This window comes from Protomyctophum bolini, assembly GCF_963924005.1.
Source record: "Protomyctophum bolini genome assembly, chromosome: 2".
NCBI lineage: Eukaryota > Metazoa > Chordata > Actinopteri > Myctophiformes > Myctophidae > Protomyctophum > Protomyctophum bolini.
The window spans coordinates 1,154,395-1,174,962 of record NC_137863.1 but is presented as its reverse complement, the minus strand read 5'-3'; the positions used below and the strand labels follow the sequence as shown (position 1 = coordinate 1,174,962).

At 45.9% G+C, this 20,568-nt stretch overlaps 1 protein-coding gene across 1 annotated transcript; it reads left to right on the top strand.

Annotated features, from left to right (window-relative positions):
* The first annotated feature begins 3,411 nt into the window (after positions 1-3,411).
* On the top strand, positions 3,412-16,930 carry tox4b (TOX high mobility group box family member 4 b). Its single transcript, XM_080778830.1, has 9 exons — positions 3,412-4,638; positions 7,405-7,473; positions 8,022-8,333; positions 8,464-8,739; positions 9,658-10,017; positions 10,348-10,428; positions 11,261-11,899; positions 14,792-14,997; positions 16,026-16,930. Exons 1-9 carry the CDS (start codon positions 4,543-4,545, stop codon positions 16,081-16,083), a joined length of 2,097 nt encoding a protein of 698 aa, XP_080634956.1. The 5' UTR covers positions 3,412-4,542; the 3' UTR covers positions 16,084-16,930.
* The last annotated feature ends 3,638 nt before the right edge of the window (positions 16,931-20,568 follow it).

Below are 20,568 nucleotides of genomic sequence, written 5' to 3'. Positions count from 1 at the left end.
AAGAAGTAAGAGTGTATAACTAATAGTATAAGTAGGTATTGAGATTAAAATGACACCAGTGACAAATTGACAAATAAATGGCTTAAATATAGCTTTAAGCCATCGTTGAATTTGAAGGTCCAAATTCCAATAGTTACAGTGCATGGCTACCAAACATCAATATCATCATATTAATAATATCATATTATATATTAATGGATCGTTGTAAATCATTAGGACACTTTAATGTTGCAGCTTGTTTTTTAAAGTCAGGCTAATCTGAATTAATTTATGATGTGCTGCTTAGAGGCTAAAGGTATAGAGGCTATAGCCTATATAATGATATATTATATGTGTATTTAAATGACATCTACATTTAAACTCTAAAGTGTGATATAGTGGAGTATAAGGAGCATTTGCCTAGAGGTTATAGGCCTAATGATGGAGTAGCCTACCAGTAGAAGTAGATAGAAAATGGAAATACTCAAGACAAGTAAAGTTAAAGTAGGCTATATAATACACCTCAGAATTGTATTTATACTTATGTTACTATACTTAAATGGCCTATATGTTACTTTGACTTATATATACTACCACTTTGATGTTTAGCCTTGCTATATTTAACAAATAGGGCTGTTTTCATAAAATGTACACATTACCATTTACCAGCAGTTTGTTAGTTAGTTTTTTTTAGTTAGTTAGTTAGTTTTTTTATCTCAGTCATTTACAGTACAGTACATTTCAGAATGAGGGTTTACAGAATTACAGTTTGACTGAAAAGGTTTGGGCTGAAGCCGAAGCTTATTATGCCCACCTTATTAATGATTCAAATAATAGAAGAAAGGGGGGAAAAGGAACAGAATAGCCTACTGGTTGGTTGGTTGGTTGGTTGGTTCAAAGTCACATTTTAGTTCCCCAATTTATTTCCCCATGAAGTGAGGAATGGAGATTGATACATTCATTTAAACAACTCTTTGTTGCGAACGCAGTGAGCACTTACTATGAGACCTAGCAGATCATGTCTGTGCGTGCGTCTGTCTGTCTGTGTGTCTGTCTGTCCCGCTATCCAAATATGGAGTGTGTTGCATCAGAAATCACTCAGCTCCATATATGGGCACAAAAGGGGCCAGGTCCACTCAGCTCCATATATGGGCACAAAAGGGGCCAGTGATTTGTTTGTTGTGGACCTGGCCCCTTTTGTGCCCATATATGGACACAATTTATTCTAATTGTTATTGCAATTTACGATCTGCGTTCGCTTCCCGCGTCCGCGCGTCTTACTCGTAATAGGCTAGTATAGTAGTAGGCCTACTAGTTCAACAAAAATGTGCAACCCAGATTTGGCACAAACAAAGGACTAAATTAATTTCGCTCCTGTCCTATGCCACCAAAATGTGGAATGCATTCCCACATATACCCAACAGTCATTAAGACATGCAAATCCCTTGACTCCTTCAAAGCCGCTCTCAAAGGGCACCTATACAGACGGCTACAATTCGAAACTGGCCACCGTTAAAATCTGAATCCCTTTTCCTCCTCACTGCATATGTTTTTCTCCCTTTTAACCTCCTCTGTGGTGATTTCATGTTTTTGGCTATAATAGGAGTGTATTATTTGTACGTCTTTGATTGATTGATTGAAATATTTATTAACAGTTTGCAGAATTACAGTACATTTCAAGCACAAACTCAATAGGCTACAAAGACTGTTAACTGTGAGTGGACGACCCGATTAAGCATTACACTTGTTTACAACAGGGTCCACATTGTTCAATTCATCAAAACATAGTTAAAAAACAGAACAGGAATTCATCATACAGTATAGGAAGCAAAAAGGGAAAAGAAACATATACAGTGAGGGGAAAAGGGGGGTCTCTGAATGTTATGATGAATTGAACATGGTGGACACTATTGTAAACACGTGCAAAGCTTTATGGCGTCGTCCACAGTTAACAGTTTTGTATTGAGTTGTGCTTGAAATACTGTAATTCTCCAAACTGTCAGTCAGTCAGTCAGTCAGTCAATCAATCAATCAATCAATCAATCAATCAATCAATCAATCAATCAATCAATCAATCAATACTAGTAGTAGTAGTAGTAGTAGTAGTAGTAGTAGTAGTAGTAGTAGTAGTAGTAGTAGTTTTTGGTAATGGTATTATCAAATCCATGTCTCGGCCATCATCTGAGCAGCCTTTGGATGATTCAACAGTCAGATCCATGTACTCTGGGATCCATTGAGCAGTCTGGCCCATCTCAGGGTTGCCATGTCCGCTTATTATAAGTGACATTGGGTTATTGTTTTTCTGTAAGGTTGCTTAATTGTACTGTAGGCCTATGCTGGTTGCGGGTTTTTGGGGGGGGCTTGTTTCTAAAGTGTAGTCGCTTATTTGGAGCTCGTTTCCTAATGCCGTTTGTGACATTTGTAAGATTCGTTTGTGATTCTCACACATATATGTCAAGAAAGAAAAAAAGAAAGGAAATGTACCATGTTTACCCAGGGTAACTGGACTAAAGGAAAGGAAAGGTACCATGTTTACCCAGGGTAACTGGACTAAGGAAAGGAAAGGTACTATGTTTACCCAGGGTAACTGGACTAAAGGAAAGGAAAGGTACCATGTTTACCCAGGGTAACTGGACTAAGGAAAGGAAAGGTACTATGTTTACCCAGGGTAACTGGACTAAGGAAAGGAAAGGTACTATGTTTACCCAGGGTAACTGGACTAAGGAAAGGAAAGGTACTATGTTTACCCAGGGTAACTGGACTAAGGAAAGGAAAGGTACTATGTTTACCCAGGGTAACTGGACTAAGCGCAATAACTTGTTTACAGCCAGGCCCTGCTCATATAGAACATTTCATGGTAGGGGTTCAATGCCTTGTCCAAGGGCACTTCAGCGGTGGTAATTTTAACGTGCCGGTCCGGGGATACGAACTATAGCAACCTTCCGATATCAAGACCGCTCCGCAAACCGTTCGGCCACCGCTGCCCACTAAGGACCTCCATATGGATGTATGTGTCAAAGGAAGGACCCTACAGACATCTAAACATATGTTGTGCCACTGCCAGGAACCCCCATACCACATTTGTGTTGTTACGAAGTTTCTAAAATATTCCACATTTTGTCACTTTCGCGTTGACACGTTTTGTTCATAGACCCTGTTGCTTATTTTTCTCAATTCAATTAAATTCAATTAAATTCAATTGAGCTTTATTGGCACGAGAAAACATACTTTTCCACTGCCAGAGAAAATGTCAAAAACTCAAAAAACCCCAAAAAATAAATAAAAAATGTGAGTGTGAAAATGGGGAGTATACACACACAATCTGGCAACACTGGTCGGTCTGCTCTGCCTCCCTCCCTCCCTCTCTCTCTCTCTCTCCGCCGCGACAGAGATACGGTACACCGTACGGTACTACCGGACACCCCGAGCACCGGAGCCCCGGCACCCCGACACACCAAGCACCGGAGCCCCGCGTACATGTCCCCGGAGCCCCGGTGTCCTCCTCCTCGCCTCTTCGGCTCCATGGAGGATCTAATACATGTGTAGTAGCTTCTGGAACGAACCGCAACCTTCATGCGTCAAAAGCAGCAGCAGCAGCAGCAGGCAGCGCTTCATAACAATGATAACAACAATAATAGCGATATGAGTTGTTCTCTCTGCCCGTTCAGATAACGTGTTGTTGTTACCGTTAATGGATCCTAGTGTCAGGCGGTTGTTTTGAAGCAGATACGTACAGTATACACCGCAATGTTTGCGTCAAAGCAGAAGCAGCAGCAGCTGCTGTAGTGTTCTTTAGTCCAGGACGAGACAGACAGCCACGTTTTACCTGTCTGTCTGTCTGTCTGTGACAGACTGTCTGTCTGCCACACAGGTCTGTCTGTTTGTGACAGGCTGTCTGTCTGTCTGTCTGTGACAGACTGTCTGTCTGCCTGCCATACAGGTCTGTCTGTTTGTGACAGGCTGTCTGTCTGTCTGTGACAGACTGTCTGTCTGCCACACAGGTCTGTCTGTTTGTGACAGGCTGTCTGTCTGTCTGTCTGTCTGTCTGTCTGTGACAGACTGTCTGTCTGCCTGCCACAGGTCTGTGACTGTCTGTCTGCCTGCCTGCCTGTCTATTCTCGGGGTCATAGTACATGGACCTGTCTGTCTGCCATATCCCAGCAGGTGTCTGTCTGCTCACCTCTGCAGCAGCTGGCGTTATTCTGGCATTATTAAGCCCGGTTCGGTTTGTCTCCTAAAGGGACTATAATGTTGTGGACATTGTGGAGAGATCTGGACCCAGTGGTCTGGACCCAGTGACCTGGACCCAGTGGTCTGGACCCAGTGACCTGGACCCAGTGAACTGGACCCAGTGACCTGGACCCAGTGAACTGGACCCAGTGAACTGGACCCAGTGATCTGGACCCAGTGAACTGGACCCAGTGAACTGGACCCAGTGATCTGGACCCAGTGAACTGGACCCAGTGGGTCAGTGGTCACTTCTTTAGGCATCAAAACGCGCGCTGTGTTGGACTTTGGAAGACGTTTTCCCGTCTCTATGTTATCATTATGAGTTATTGAAGGATGGACCTGTTTTATTCTGAGCTGACGGACGGCACCGGGCCTCCAGAACTCCTGGACCCGCATGAGGCCTTCAATGGATTTGACTCTGGCAGCAAGGTGACGCCCCTTAAGTTCAGTTACATGGTAGAGAGACCTTCGTTTATCTATCTCTCTCTCTTTCTCTCACGCACACACACAGTCACACACAGACCACCAACAGACTACACACACACACACAGTCACACACACACCACACACACACACACACACACACACACACACAGTCACACACACACGCCACCAACAGACTACACACACACACACACAGTCACACAGTGTCACACACACACACACACAGACACAGTCTCACACACACACACAGTCACACACACATACACAGTCTCACACACACACACACACACACACACACACACACACATACACACACAGTCACACACACCACCAACAGACTACACACACACACACACACACCACACTGCCTGTGCTGTTGTTTGTTACCTTGTATGTCCTGTCAGAAAGACTGTAGAATGAATTACTGTGTGTGTGTGTGTGTGTGTGTGTGTGTGTGTGTGTGTGTGTGTGTGTGTGCGTGTGTGTGTGTGTGCACACGTGCGCGCACGTGTGTTGTTTTGGGATTCTTCAGTCTCGAGTTGCAAAGCGGTGGCACCATTTTTAGAGTATCTTGATATAACCGACATCCTGCATTTATTAATATAACTACTAAACTAAACTCACTGCCTGTCTGCATTCCTTCATGTGTGTCCTGTTAGAATCCTTCCTTCCTTTCTTCCTTCCCCCTTTTGAACCAGGAAGGAAAGGGGCTTTCCTTCGCGGAAGTAATGTCTCTATGGAGAATAACATGGGGTGATCTTAATATCGTCTACTGTAGAGCGTCGCAGTCCCGCCCCCTTTCAGAACGACGAGTGGCCCAGGAAATTAATCGCAATGCATTTTGCCCATAGGCTTTTCTTATTTTTATTTTTTTTAACTTAAATTTGTATTGATTTTTTAGGACAAAAAGAGTAAGACAACAGCGGGGGCGCCTGATGGAGGGGAAAGGAACTGGTTGGAATAACGTGTTCCTTCCACGCACTATACGTCCAACCAGGGAAACTCCCCCCTGTCAGGTGTAAAGGAGCAACTTGGACACTCAGGCATGAAGGAAGCATGAGTTCAAGTCCGTTGCTCTCCCCTTGTCCCCCATATATGGGGACTAGGTTGGTCTCCCCTTGTCCCCCATATATGGGGACTAGGTTGGTCTCCCCTTGTCCCCCATATATGGGGACTAGGTTGGTCTCCCCTTGTCCCCCATATATGGGGACTAGGTTGCTCTCCCCTTGTCCCCCATATATGGGGACTAGGTTGGTCTCCCCTTGTCCCCCATATATGGGGACTAGGTTGGTCTCCCCTTGTCCCCCATATATGGGGACTAGGTTGGTGGAGGGTGTGTAGAGCCCAGGATCACAGTAGATGATTGGCACAGGGGTAAAGTATTTATTTAAAGTACGGTTACGCCGCGGACAAAGCCAACTCGGATCGTGACAATGAACACAATATTTTGGGGCCGATCAAATCATTAGAAAGAAGAAAATAAAGGCAGGAGACAACACTATTTGTTTTGTTTTTCTTCTTATAAATTATTTGATCGGCCCCAAAACATTGTGTTCATTGTCATGATTCGTCACGATCCGAGTTGGCTTTGTCCGCGGCGTAACCGTCTTTAAATAAATACTTTAGGAAAAGCCTATGGGAGAAATGCATTGAGATTCATTTCCTGGGCCACTCGTTGTTCTGAAAGGGGGAGGGACTGCGACGCTCTATAAGCGTTGTGGTCCAAAAATAAACAAGCTGTCTCAGCGTTATTGTCGGGGAGGTGTCTCTGTATCGTTTACGACAAGTCAGTCACTCATATATGATATACAGTCTGTTTCTAGCGAAAATGTAACTAATTCAGCAGCAGCCGTAACGATAGCGTTTTCTCTCAGTCAGTTGATTCTTCATATCCATATGAAGTGAAACGGCAGCCTCATACTCTGGGGTCCAACAACCATGTGCCATCAAGGACACACACACACACACACACTGTCCATGCTGGTTCTGATGCCGACCCAACACCACCTTAGGTCCGCCACTCCTGGCCTGCTTTAAAAGCCACAAAAAATGGCTTTGAGAAAATACGGCGAAGCAGCATTTTCTTTCCACGGGCCGACGGTTTGGAATAAACTTCCAATCCACCTTAGACTGTCTGACCCTCCCTAGTTTTTAGACCGGCACCCTCCCTAGATGTTTTTAAAAACTCAGCTTAAGACCCACTTTTTTAATTTTAGCATTTTAGCTGAATTCTTTGATTTTAATCTCACTGTTTTTAACCTATTTCTTTGTCTTTATATGCATTTTTTAATGTCGTTTGGTGGTTTTGTTTTGGCATTTTTTTTACTGATTAATGCCTTGATTGTTATGTTGTTTGATATTGTTTTATACTTTGTTGTCTTGTAAAGCACTTTGCGCTGCACTCGTGTCATGAAAGGTGCTCTATAAATAACGTTTTTTATTATTATTATTATTATTATTAATATCCCATTCTGAACGTGTTAGCATCATGTTATGCTTTAGCTATTGAAAAATAGCAGATCTACAAGCTCATAGCGCGCCACCGAGTGGCGCGCTACGAGCTTGTAGGTCTGCTATTTTTGAAAAATCGAAGAACGACTGACATTTTTAGAATCTGATCTCAGGTCAGAATGGGTTAATCAGACCAGTGTGTGTGTGTCCAGTGGAAACCTCGTATGAATCTGATCTCGGGTCAGAATGGGTTAATATTACATTTCACTAATCCCCTGTTGTCCTATCTTGATGTTCCAGTTCCCGGGAGGCAGTGACAGCTACCTGACGATGCCTGGCTCCGGCCTTCCCTTCCTGCCCTCCTCAGAGGTAAGGCCTCTCTTCTCTTCTCTGTCTGTAGGCCAACAACAGACGGTCTGTTGCCTGTAGGCCAACAGCAGACAGTCTGTTACCTGTAGGCCAACAGCAGACAGTCTGTTACCTGTAGGCCAACAGCAGACAGTCTGTTGCCTGTAGGCCAACAACAGACAGGCTGTTACCTGTAGGCCAACAGCAGACAGTCTGTTACCTGTAGGCCAACAACAGACAGTCCTTCATGTTCACTTAACGTTTGGCATGAGAGAACATGTGTTTACGTTGAGAAAGCAGCATTGTGTAAACATAAAGTATATACAGTTGGAGGAGGTACAGCATTGTGTAAACATAAAGTATATACAGTTGGAGGAGGTACAGCATTGTGTAAACATAAAGTATATACAGTTGGAGATTGCTCGGTAGACAGAGAGCTTTGCCTTCTGGCTCAATTGTCCATGTATGACCTAAAGTTGAGTTCGACACCCCTGACCTAAACCATAAAACAATCATCGTTACATTTTCACTCATGAGTTCTTGTTTGTGCCCCCTCCTCCCCCCCCCAGACGTTCCACACCCCCAGCCTGGGCGACGAGGAGTTCGAGATCCCGCCCATCTCCCTGGACCCCGACTCCTCTCTCACCGTGTCCGACGTGGCGTTGTCCCACTTCGGGGGCGGGGGGCCGGGTGGGGGTGGGGGGGGACATCCCTCCTCCTCCTCCTCGGACGTGGTCCCCGGTGGGGGGGGGAGGGGCGTGGTGGTGGGCGGGGACGACCCCTCCTTCGCCTCCACCTTCGGGGGGGTGGGGGGGGCGGAGCACCACCACCACCTGATGGGGCAGACGGGAGGGTCCATGCTGGAGTCTGGACTGGGCATGGTAAGGTTATTCACATGTTAATAACATGTTATTAATGTCCTTCCAGGACCTGGGCCATGTTAATAACATGTTATTAATGTCCTTCCAGGACCTGGGCCATGTTAATAACATGTTATTAATGTCCTTCCAGGACCTGGGCCAGCCGCTGGGCTCTCAGTTCGGCAGCTCGTCTCCGATGACCATCGACGTCCCGCTGGTCGACATGGGCCACCACCACCACCACGGCCTGCTGGGCAGCAGCCAGCTGACCACCATCGACCAATCGGAGCTCAGCGCTCAGCTGGGGCTGGGCCTGGGGGGGGGCGGGGCCATGGCCTCGTCCCCGGGGGAGCAGCAGCACCCGCTGTCGGCCGCCGGCTCGCCCACGAGCTCCCTGCAGGACGACGACATGGAGGACTTCAGACGGGTGAGTCCTGGGAACACATCTGTCACTTTGACGTCCTGGGGACACATCTGTCACTTTGACGTCCTGGGGACACATCTGTCACTTTGACGTCCTGGGGAACATATCTGTCACTTTGACGTCCTGGGGAACACATCTGTCACTTTGACGTCCTGGGGAACATATCTGTCACTTTGACGTCCTGGGGACACATCTGTCACTTTGACCAGTAAGACTTCAGACGGGTGAGTTCTGGGGGACACATCTGTCACGTTGACGTCCTGGGGGACACATCTGTCACTTTGACGTCCTGGGGACACATATGTCACTTTGACGTCCTGGGGAACACATCTGTCACTTTGACGTCCTGGGGAACACATCTGTCACTTTGACCAGTAAGACTTCAGACGGGTGAGTTCTGGGGGACACATCTGTCACTTTGACGACATGGAGGACTTCTTTGACCAGTAAGACTTCAGTTCAGACGGGTGAGTTCTGGGGACACATCTGTCACTTTGACGTCCTGGGGACACATCTGTCACTTTGACGTCCTGGGGACACATCTGTCACTTTGACGTCCTGGGGGACACATCTGTCAATTTGACCAGTAAAGGCTCATACATAGTCTGGATTTACGGTGGTGGGGTGACCACCGAACTACAACATGACGTCACGAGCCGCGGTGAAGAGCAAACCACCGCCACCGCTCCAGCCCTTCTCTCTGTTTTTACTCACCACCGCTCAACGTTATTTCAGCTCCGGTGGTCAGCTCACCACCGGAGCGGTGGTCACCTCATCACCGAAAATCCAGACTATGAATGAGCCTTAAGCCTTCAGACGGGTGAGTTCTGGGGAACACATCTGTCACTTTGACCACATGGAGGACTTCAGACTTCTGTCTCCCTGGGTGTCTAACTGTCTGTCTGTCTCCTTCCTCCCCAGAGTGTCCTGGTGGAGTCTCCGGTCTCCTTGGCCATCTCCCTGGATCCCTCCCTGTCCGACTCCTCCTCCTCTCCCGCCCCCCCGGCCCCTCCCTTCGCCTCGGGGGGCCCGACAGCGGCGGCGGCGGGGGGCGGCCGCAAGGGAGGAGGAGGAGGGGGAGGACGGGGGGGACGGGGAGGGGGCAAGCCGGGCAGGAAGCCCAAGGACCCCAACGAGCCCGTGAAGCCTGTGTCGGCCTACGCGCTCTTCTTCCGCGACACGCAGGCGGCCATCAAGGGCCAGAACCCCCACGCCACCTTCGGTGAGGTGTCCAAGATCGTGGCCTCCATGTGGGACAGCCTGGGAGAGGAGCAGAAACAGGTAGACCATGTGGGAGAGGGGCCTGGGGAGGGGCAGAAACAGGTAGAGAGCTAGTGTTTGTTTTTGGCAGCAAATTTCTATTTTAGTTTTAGTCATTAGTCTCTTGAATAGTTTTCACTTAGTTTTAGTCACATTTTAGTCGCCTGGAATGTTCTAGTGTTTGGTCTAGTTTTGTAGATTGTAGATCTGCTATTTTCAGCATGCAACCCAGCATAAAACTGGATCTCGTCCACTAGTCCCTTCCTAACATTTTAGTCCAGTCTTTTTTTTTTTTACGAAATTGTCAGTATATTTAGTCTCTCTCTCTCTCTCTCTCTCTCTCTCTCTCAGGTCTACAAGAGGAAGAATGAAGCGGCCAAGAGGGAGTACCTGAAAAACCTGGCAGCTTACAGAGCCAATCAGATGTCACAGGTGAGCTTAGAGAGCCAATCAGATGTCACAGGTGAGCTTAGAGAGCCAATCAGATGTCACAGGTGAGCTTAGAGAGCCAATCTTCAAGGGCCCAAACTTTAACACAAACGGGAAACTATATTTAAAAGTCTTCTTTAAAGAAACAGACACGCACGCCTTACTACACAAAACGTCATTCCACCCGGCACACTCCTACACAGGGATAGTCAAATCACAACTACTAAGATTCCATAGGATTTGCACGCAAAGAAGTGATTTCAAAATAGCTTGTAAAACTCTATTTAATGCCCTCAGACTAAGAGGATACACGAGGACATTCCTCCGGAAAGCTCACAATACCTTTTTAGAAGTAAGAGTGCGGGATACAGGCCCCAAAATTGGCCCTGATAACCAGTTATTCCACACAGAGCACACTAGCCAACAACAGAATAAAAAGGAATTTTGAGAACCGAACGGATGATCTTCTAAAAGATTATAAAATTATATCGGCCTACAGAAAAAACAAAAATCTTAAAGACTATCTAGTACACAGCAAGCTAAAATAAATCAACACACCAGCACGCCAGAGACCAGAATACTTCAAACCCAAACAATTAGTCAAAAATAGAACTACAAAACGCGTATTGGAGATTAAACAACAGATAACAGCCACAACCAGCAACTGCATTTTTTTTATTTTTTTTAAACAATGTATTTATTTTCCTTTTTTACACACAAATGACAATACAAACATACAGAAAACAACAATGAACATTACAAGACAATACAATTACTAATTACTCTCCTCCCCCCTCCTCTCCTCTCCTCCCCCCCCCTCCCCTCCTCTCCTTAGGCTCCACCCATCGAGGTCCTGGACTCCGCCCCGTCCCCCCCTCCCCCTCCTCCCCCCCCCCGGGCGTCCCGCCCCCAGCAGTACAACCCCGAGGAGAACACCATCACCAACATCTGCACGTCCAACATCATCCTGGACCTCCCTCAGGGCCGCGCCACGCGCTCGCGCACGGGCGCCACCAAGCCGGCCCCTCCCCCGCCGCCCAGCCCCTCCCCCTCCCCCCCCAGCTCCCCCAGCCCCCCCCCCACCCCTCCCCCCACCGTCACCAAGATCATCATAAAGCGGGCGGAGCTTCCGGCGGGCGTGGACCGCGTGGTGGTGACATCATCGTCCTCCTCATCCCGCCAGCCCCCGCCCCTCCTCCAGAACGCCGCCGCGCCCCATGCCCCGCCCCCCATGCCCCGCCTGGGGGGCCCGCCCCCTCTGCAGGCCAAGCCCCTGCGGGGGGGAGGTGGAGGGGGAGGGGGAGGAGGCGGGGCTCCGGGCGGGGCTCCTCCCCCTCTGCAGATCAAGTTCGTGGTGAAGAAGGAGGACGCGGCGGCCATCGTGGCTCCGCCCCTGACGTCCGCGACCTCCTCGGTGACCTCCGGCCTAGCGGAGCGGCAAGCTGAGGAGGAGGAGGAGGAGGAGGAGGAGGGGGTGAGAGAGCATGTTCGTTATCGGTTCCCTTTATAGAGCGTCGCAGTCCCTCCCCCTTTCAGAACGACGAGTGGCCCAGGAAATTATTCTCCATTAATTTTCCCTCATAGGCTTTTCCTAAAGTATTTATTTAAAGACGGTTACGCCGCGGACAAAGCCAACTCGGATCGTGACAAATCATGACAATGAACACAATGTTTTGAGGCCGATCGAATAATTTATAAGAAGAAAAAACAAAACAAATAGTGTTGTGTCTCCTGACTTTATTTTCTTCTTTCTAATGATTTGATCGGCCCCAAAACATTGTGTTCATTGTCATGATTTGTCACGATCCGAGTTGGCTTTGTCCGCGGCGTAACCGTCTTTAAATAAATACTTTAAGAAAAGCCTATGGGAGAAAATGCATTGGGATTAATTTCCTGGGCCACTCGTCGTTCTGAAAGGGGGCGGGACTGCTACGCTTTATTGGCAGTCAATTAAGAAGTTGCTATAAGCAATAATATGTCAAAATGTAATTTTTTTTTTAGTTTTTTTGGTATTCAGACAGCCAGCAATGGGTAAAACGCCCCCAAGTTAGTTTTAGTGTCTGTGACACAATCTAGGGGCCGCGATCTGCATTCAAAGGTTTCCCTAGAAGCTTTGTCATTGGTTGATTTTCCTGTCTGCTTCCTGATTGCGACCGAGTGCCAAAGCTTCTAGGAACATCTTTGAATGCAGATTGTGGCCCCTGGATGTCTAGAAGTGTCACAGACTACATTATTTTCGGAGCGTTTGACTCATTGCTGGCTGTCTGAATTAATTTTTTTTTCGGATTGGTGGTCAGTAAAGACAGAGATTTGTGTGAGTCTCTTACCACCGCGGCTCAGTGACGTCATGTTGTAGTTTTAGTTAAAAACAGAGAGGTGTGTTTGGGGTGAGCGGTGAATCTCTTACCACCGCGGCTCAGTGACGTCATGTTGTAGTTTTAGTTAAAAACAGAGAGGTGTGTTTGGGGTGACCGGTGAGTCTCTTACCACCGCGGCTCAGTGACGTCATGTTGTAGTTTTAGTAAAAACAGAGAGATGTGTTTGGGGTGAGCGGTGAGTCTCTTACCACCGCGGCTCAGTGACGTCATGTTGTAGTTTTAGTAAAAACAGAGAGGTGTGTTTGGGGTGAGCGGTGAGTCTCTTACCACCGCGGCTCAGTGACGTCATGTTGTAGTTTTAGTAAAAACAGAGATGTGTTTGGGTGAGCGGTGAGTCTCTTACCACCGCGGCTCAGTGACGTCATGTTGTAGTTTTAGTAAAAACAGAAAGGTGTGTTTGGGTGAGTCTCTTACCACCGCGGCTCAGTGACGTCATGTTGTAGTTTTAGTAAAAACAGAGAGATGTGTTTGGGTGTCATTTGTATTGTTGACCTAATTCAAAAATATTAATGCAACTTTCGTTCACTTTCTTACCCCTCTATCACACTAAAAACTATGTTTTTTGTGTCCACATCTCTACGCCCCAAAAAATAGTTCCATGTGATAGAGGGGTCAAAGTTGCGCTAATCTTTTAGAAATAGGTCAACAGTACAAATGACGTTAGTTTTGTGAATTTAATTTTACTACTTTACTTAGGTTGTTGACGTGACGTCACTGGCCTATCTATGAAGTGTTTCACTCAAGCTTTGAGCTATGGATGATTATCCGTGCAGGAATGAATGCAGTCCACTAGGGGTCACTGTCACACAGGATAAACAACACAGTGTAGAGCACATCTGTGCTCTGAAATAGAAAGCAGGATTTACATTACAGCATTACATTAATATTTTAAAAATAAACACATTGTCCCATCTCAAGCATTACATTAATATTAAAATAAACACATTGTCCCATCTCAAGCATTACATTAATATTTTAGATAGAATTATATAACGGTGTTGAAACAACAAAAAAACATCACAGCCGTGTGAAGTGAGGGGTGCTCTTATCATGTTGATTATGTAAAACAAACATTGAGACAAAAGAAACATTAAATTCTATGTATTGTTAATTGCGTTTTTAATACAAACATTGAACTAAAAACAAACATTAAAACCTGTATATAGTAGGCGCCCCTCAAATAATAGGGCTGTGATTTTATTCACACTATTTTAATGATTTAATCATCTATTAATTCACAAACCAAACATGGAGTTAGAAACTTTGGCCATTTGAAAATACTTTACACTATTGAGGGTATGAGTTGGAAAAGATGTGAGTTGCCAAGTCTAAGATAATCAGTTTGGCCTGATGTTTATTGGTTATTGGTAAAACTGACACATTAAACATTTAAAATTAAATGAAAATGTTAGCCGTACTGCGTGGCCCCCTGTGCCCCCCCCCCCCCCCCCCCCCCCACAAAATGACCGGAACTACTTACAATATGTCGGAGAGACAGGTAAAACAATAGGTACTAGGCTGGGACGACACAGATACAATATTAACAATGCCAAAAAGACAACCACAAGATTGGTGCAACATTTCATGGCTCACGGCATTGAAGCTCTAAAATGCGCTGGACTTCAACACAATCCTAACTGGACAGTTTTAGGACAAAGACGTTTTAATGAAAAACTGTGGATTAAGAACCTCAACACGGATTTTCCTGGAGGCTAAAATCAGATCTTGAACACAACAAAACTTAAACTCAGGATTAAACTGGAGTAAATGTAAAAGTGATTGGATCAGACTTCCTTCGGATACATGGCGAATGCATTTATTCCTTGCATTGTGCCTACAGTGCACTGAAGTCTTTTAATTCCCCCCCCCCACAAAATGACCGGAACTACTTAATATTGACCCAAAACCAGAGCAGAACTCCCACCACGGGACTCAATTAAAAAGATCTGAACTATCCCTTTAAATGATGTCTGTCTCTTTGTCCCCAGATGGAGGTGGAGGTGAGCGTGGCCCATGCAGGGGGGCGGGGCCCGGGGGGCGTGGCCCATGCAGGGGGGAGGGGCCCGGGGGGCGTGGCCCCCGCCCCAGCGACGCCCAACCTCTGCGTGCGCGCCGGCTGCACCAACGCCGCCGTGGAGAGCACGGACTGGGACGACGAGTACTGTAGCAACGAGTGTGTCGCCACGCACTGCAGGTGACCTGTCTGTCTGTCTGTCTGTCTGTCTGTCTATCTGTCTGTCTGTCTGTCTGTCTGTCTGTCTGTCTGTCTGTCTGTCTGTCTGTCTGTCTGTCTTATAATAACTTAAAAATAAATCTTAAAAAAGCCCAAATATGTACGAGCTGCGTTCGCTTCCCGCGTTTGCGCGTCTTACTGGTATTAGTAAGTTAAAACGTATCACAATGACAGCTGTAGTCTCGGAAACTCAGACGTTTTTATTTCCAGGGAGAAAAAATAAAACTCGAGAAAAAGCCGAGTCCACTTCAATTCCGCATAGAGTAGCGCAAACGTCGATCACTCTTTGCTGATTACTGATAGGACCTTTGTTAAATTGACGCACACACGTACACACGCACACACTCCTCTCTCTCTGTCGCTCTAATTAATTAGTCTCATGTCGCGCAGCTGCGTCTAGATTCTCCCAGCGGATCCTCTGCCTTAGAGACATATAAACGTAGACGTAGATGTTCTCAAGGGAAGGCAAACACATCCTGAGATTACTTAAAGGACCACTTCACCACTTTTCAACCTATCTTCATATAATAGCTCCTCACTAATAATCATGATAAAATGGCACGATTTCTTTCTACTCAGTCTGTGTCTCATAGGAAGGCTGTGGGCAGTTCGGAAACCGTCTTCCAGTGACATCATCATTATTTTTTTTAAACAAGATTTCTTTACAAAAATGTTTAGATTTTCATTATCGTGAGAACGATGGCTTTCATTTTCGCATTGCAACTTAATTGTCAGGACTAGAAAGCCTGCAGTTTCTATTAGATTGTATTCCCCATCGATGATGTCACTGGAAGACGGTTTCTGAACTGCCCACAGCCCTAGTATGAGACACAGAGTAGATTGCGCAATTTTTTTCATGATTATTAGTGAGGACCTATTATATGAAGATAGGTTGAAAAGTGGTGAAGTGGTCCTTTAACTCTGTAGATGCTTCGTTTCCTCTGCCAATGACCTGTTGACCTCTGACCTGCTGGTGTTGTTTCCTACAGGGACGTCTTCATGGCCTGGTGTGCGATCCGGGGAGGACAGAGTGCTACCGTGTCATAGGAGGGACACGGAGCGGAGCGCTCTGATTGGAGGACAGAGTGCCACCGTGTCATAGGAGGGACGCGTCACGGAGCGCTCTGATTGGAGGACAGAGCACAAGGACACGTCACAGGAGCGCTCTGATTGGAGGACACAGCGCCACCGTCTCATAGGAGGGACACGTCACAGAGTGCTCCGACAGAGACATCATCATGTGATCCTTCTGAACCGATGGAAAGCCAGAGACGTCATCACGTGATCCTTCTGAACCAATGGAAAGCCAGAGACGTCATCGCGTGATCCTTCTGAACCAATGGAAAGCCAGAGACGTCATCGCGTGATCCTTCTGAACCAATGGAAAGCCAGAGACGTCATCGCGTGATCCTTCTGAACCAATGGAAAGCCAGAGACGTCATCACGTGATCCTTCTGAACCAATGGAAAGCCAGAGACGTCATCACGTCATCCTTCTGAACCAATGGAAAGCCAGAGACGTCATCATGTGATCCTTCTGAACCAATGGAAAGCCAGAGACGCCATCATGTGATCCTTCTGAACCAATGGAAAGCCAGAGACGTCATCACGTGATCCTTCTGAACCAATGGAAAGCCAGAGACGCCATCATGTGATCCTTCTTACAGCGTTTCCAGACCTGAGCAGACCGGCGCGTCCAAAGGCAGCGGTCTGCCCGCGTCTCTTCCAGGTTTTTTTTAGAGACAGCTGGTTGGTGGATGGAAAAGAAGCTCCGCCCACACGGCTGAATGGCGCCACGGCCAGATTCCCGGAAACGCTTTGCCCCCCCCCCCTCGCGTGGGTGGAGCTTAACCCAGAACCCCTTTTGTTGTTTTAAACATCTACAAGCGCTACGAGCTCTACAAACTCTAGACTCAGACTCTACAAGCTCGTAGCGCGCCACCGAGTGGCGCGCTACGAGCTTGTAGGTCTGGTATTTTTTGATAAAATCTTGAAAATGCGCCTGAAATCTTTGAATATATGTTCTTTCAGAGCGAGTTTCTAACTCAAATCTTTGCTACTGAGAGATTAGCTGAGATTAGCCTGGAACTACATATTATTTTCAGATATGGGGGGGGGGGGTGGGGGGTATGTTTGAGAACAACTGACATAGAAACATGGGTTTTTAAAAAGACGACTTTTTTTTATTTCGACGTCAGGCCTAAATGGGTTAATTTCCATCCACCAGCTGTCTCTAAAAACCTGTAAAATGACGCCGGCAGACAACAGGAAACGGCTGCGCCCTTTCTGGGAGGTCTCATGGGAACAGGAAACGGCCGCGCCCGTCTGGGAGGTCTGGGAACAGGAAACGGCCGCGCCCCGTCTGGGAGGTCTCATGGGAACAGGAAACGGCCGCGCCCGTCTGGGAGGTCTCATGGGAACAGGAAACGGCCGCGCCCGTCTGGGAGATCTGGGAACAGCTTTATAAAGACCCACACATACGGGAGGGAACGGGAACGGGACGATCAACCTTTACATTAAATTATGAACTTTATTATTATATAAATAATGAGATGCTTTTTCTATGCTGTTGTTTTTAAATCATCTCCAGAATCCAGAGGTCGACTCATATCACCATGTGGGGCTTGTTTGTGGTGGTGACATTTCTGTCGACATAATTGTTTTTCCACAGACGTACAAAATGAGTGGACAATAATAATGATAATAATAATACTAGAAACACATGAATAGATACGCCCTGAATAACAGCTCTGTAAGGGGTTAATGGGTTCCTTGCAAATAAAACATTTGACAACGACCAGTGCTAGTTGGACTCTTTGAATATAATATATATTCTTTCTGAGGGAAACGTTTTTAACTCAAATCTTTGCTTCTGGAGGATCCCTGGAATGTCACGTTTTCAGACGGGGGGTCGGCGGCCAATTATACATATCATTTTTGGGGGTCACAGAGACCCTGGGGATCTCCGCTAAATTATATGTGCTTATATGGTTAGGGGTTGTTTTGTTTAGTTTATTTTTTTCTCTGGTTTTTTCTCTTAGACCTTTTTTTGCATTTGTGATGAATGGTGTGGTTCCCAAAGTGGGGTCCCCAGCTAAATTATATAGTTTGGAAACAAATGGACCCTTATGGGTCAGTAACTCTGAGAGTGTACAAATGGAAACAAATGGACCCTTATGGGTCAGTAACTCTGAGAGTGTACAAATGGAACCAAATAGACCCTTATGGGTCAGTAACTCCGAGAGTGTACAAATGGAACCCTAATGAGTCCATTTGGTTCCATTATTTGTACACTCTCAGAGTTAAATCAACTTTGATTTTACAATATAAATTGTGGTCCCAGAGATAGAAATAATGACATTAAATGGGGGTCCCTGAATCACTGTTAGACACACTGCTTCCAACTACAACTCCCATAATGCTTTGGGGGGCTCATTAGTTGATTTGACCCCCCCAGTCCAACCCATTGATGCTGCATGAGTGCCAAGCCCGGGAGGCTAATAATACCATCTGGTTTGCAAAAGGGGTGAAGTGTCCCTTTAACCCATTTTAGGCCGGGAACTTGAGATCAGATTCTAAAAATGTCTTCTATACATCCTGACAGTTTTCATTCTGACCTGAGATCAGATTCTAAAAATGTTCTTCATCCTGACACTTTTCATTCTGACCTGAGATCAGATTCTAAAAATGTTCTTCTACATCCTGACAGTTTTCATTCTGACCTGAGATCAGATTCTAAAAATGTTCTTCTACATCCTGACAGTTTTCTGATAAAGCTATATTTCTATGTCAGTCGTTCTTCGATTTTTAAAAGTGGCGCGCTACGAGCTTGTAGATCTGCTATTTTTCAATAGCTAAAGCATAACATAATGCTATAACACCAAAAGGTGTGAATGGGTTTTAATCGGTTTTCACCAGGAAAGAAATAAAATAATTCTACATTTAATAATAGGCCTATGTGTATACTCGTCTCATTCAGTTGTGAAAACAGACACTTGGAAAAGAGTATATTATGCTATTTATTGATTGATGGAATACTTTATTAACAGGCTTTGGTCCAATAAACCCCTTTAATTTAGGGCCTATAGGATTGTTTCCTGTGGTATTCTATCTGAATGAGTTAGAATCGGTATCGGCAGATATGTGACCCTGCAAATAATCTGAGATCGGAATTTGAGTTTAGTCCCAGGGACGGATTAACCCCCACGAGGGCCCCTGGGCCGGTAATCTTTTCAGGGCCCCCATGCATAGCGCGCGTGCACGCAAAATTTTGGTTGTTTTTCCGTGTTTTTATCATCTTTTTGACCTATCAACAGCCAATGAAGGGCCCCAGGAGGGCCCCAGGAGCCCTTTTCAGGGCGTCAAACCTAAAGTACCTGACGGTCCAATTTCCCTGAAGGGCCCCTGGGCCACGGCCCCACTGGCCCAATGGCTAATTTGTCCCTGCTTAGTCCAGTTACCCTGGGTGAACATAGTACCTTTCCTTTCCTTTCATGATTTAATAACCGTGCAGCCCTACCACTAATAGGTACAGTTATCTTAGTCTCTACTCTCTTATCTAAAGCAGAAAATGCAGGAAAAAAATATTTAAAAAAATATATATTAAAAGATGGCCCTCATCACAAGATGCCCCCCCCCCCCCACCCCTCCCCCCCAAAAAAAGGAAAATAAGTAAAAACTTGTTTCGTTTTATTTTATTTCATCACAAAGTACAGTTGAACGAAAGACAAAACTCAACATTGGAATAAAATATGTGTGCACATAAACACTATACTTGAGAGTGGGAGGGGATTGTAACAAAAACAAAACATATATCTTTTTTGTTTTTTTAAACGACATCCTGGCATTTCATTCAGACGGGAGTAATCTACACTGCAGTGGACTGGAATGATCTGTCGGGTGTAACTGTAGATAAAACAATGGAATTGTTTTTAATGGTGAAATAAAATATGTCATGTTTTAAATAATATACATTCTGTGGTTCAACTATTCATTCTCCCTTGAAAACGGTATTATACATGAAAGCAGGGTTGTTTTCGTCAAATGACCCTGTTAGGGTCCATTTGTAGGCTACCTCTACAGACCCATAAGGGTCCATTTGGTTCAGAACTATCATTTAGCTGATGGGGACCCCCTGGAACTCCCTCAACTGGCTCAAGGACCCCTGGGGGTCCCCGGACCCCACTTTGGGAACCACTGGTATGAACTGTCATTCCTATAAAAGTCCATATAGGTCCAAAAATTACAAATTGAAATACCAAAACGATAATAACAGCAAATATACCACAATGAAAAGGAAAGAAAAATGCAATTCAATAAATGAATTATACAATCAAATAAATAATAGATTTTTTTTAATAATTATCCCCACCCCCCCCCCCCCCCCCCCCCCCACATTGCGGTATTTATTTATTTATTATTAAAGTTTATTTCATTTATTACGGACTTCCTCTATACAGCCGCCGGGCGGTGACGTCAGTCAGAGGAGCAAAGGATTTTCGGACTGATGACGGTGGCGGGAAAATGCACCATG

What these genes read in the sequence shown, in the direction of transcription:
- tox4b (XM_080778830.1), top strand. Translation starts at nt 4,543, where the DNA reads ATGGACCTGTTTTATTCTGAGCTGACGGACGGCACCGGGCCTCCAGAA. An exon ending in CCTTCCTGCCCTCCTCAGAG is followed by an intron (nt 7,474 to 8,021) that starts GTAAGGCCTCTC and finishes TCCCCCCCCCAG; the next exon opens with ACGTTCCACACCCCCAGCCT. An exon ending in TGTGTCGCCACGCACTGCAG is followed by an intron (nt 14,998 to 16,025) that starts GTGACCTGTCTG and finishes TGTTTCCTACAG; the next exon opens with GGACGTCTTCATGGCCTGGT.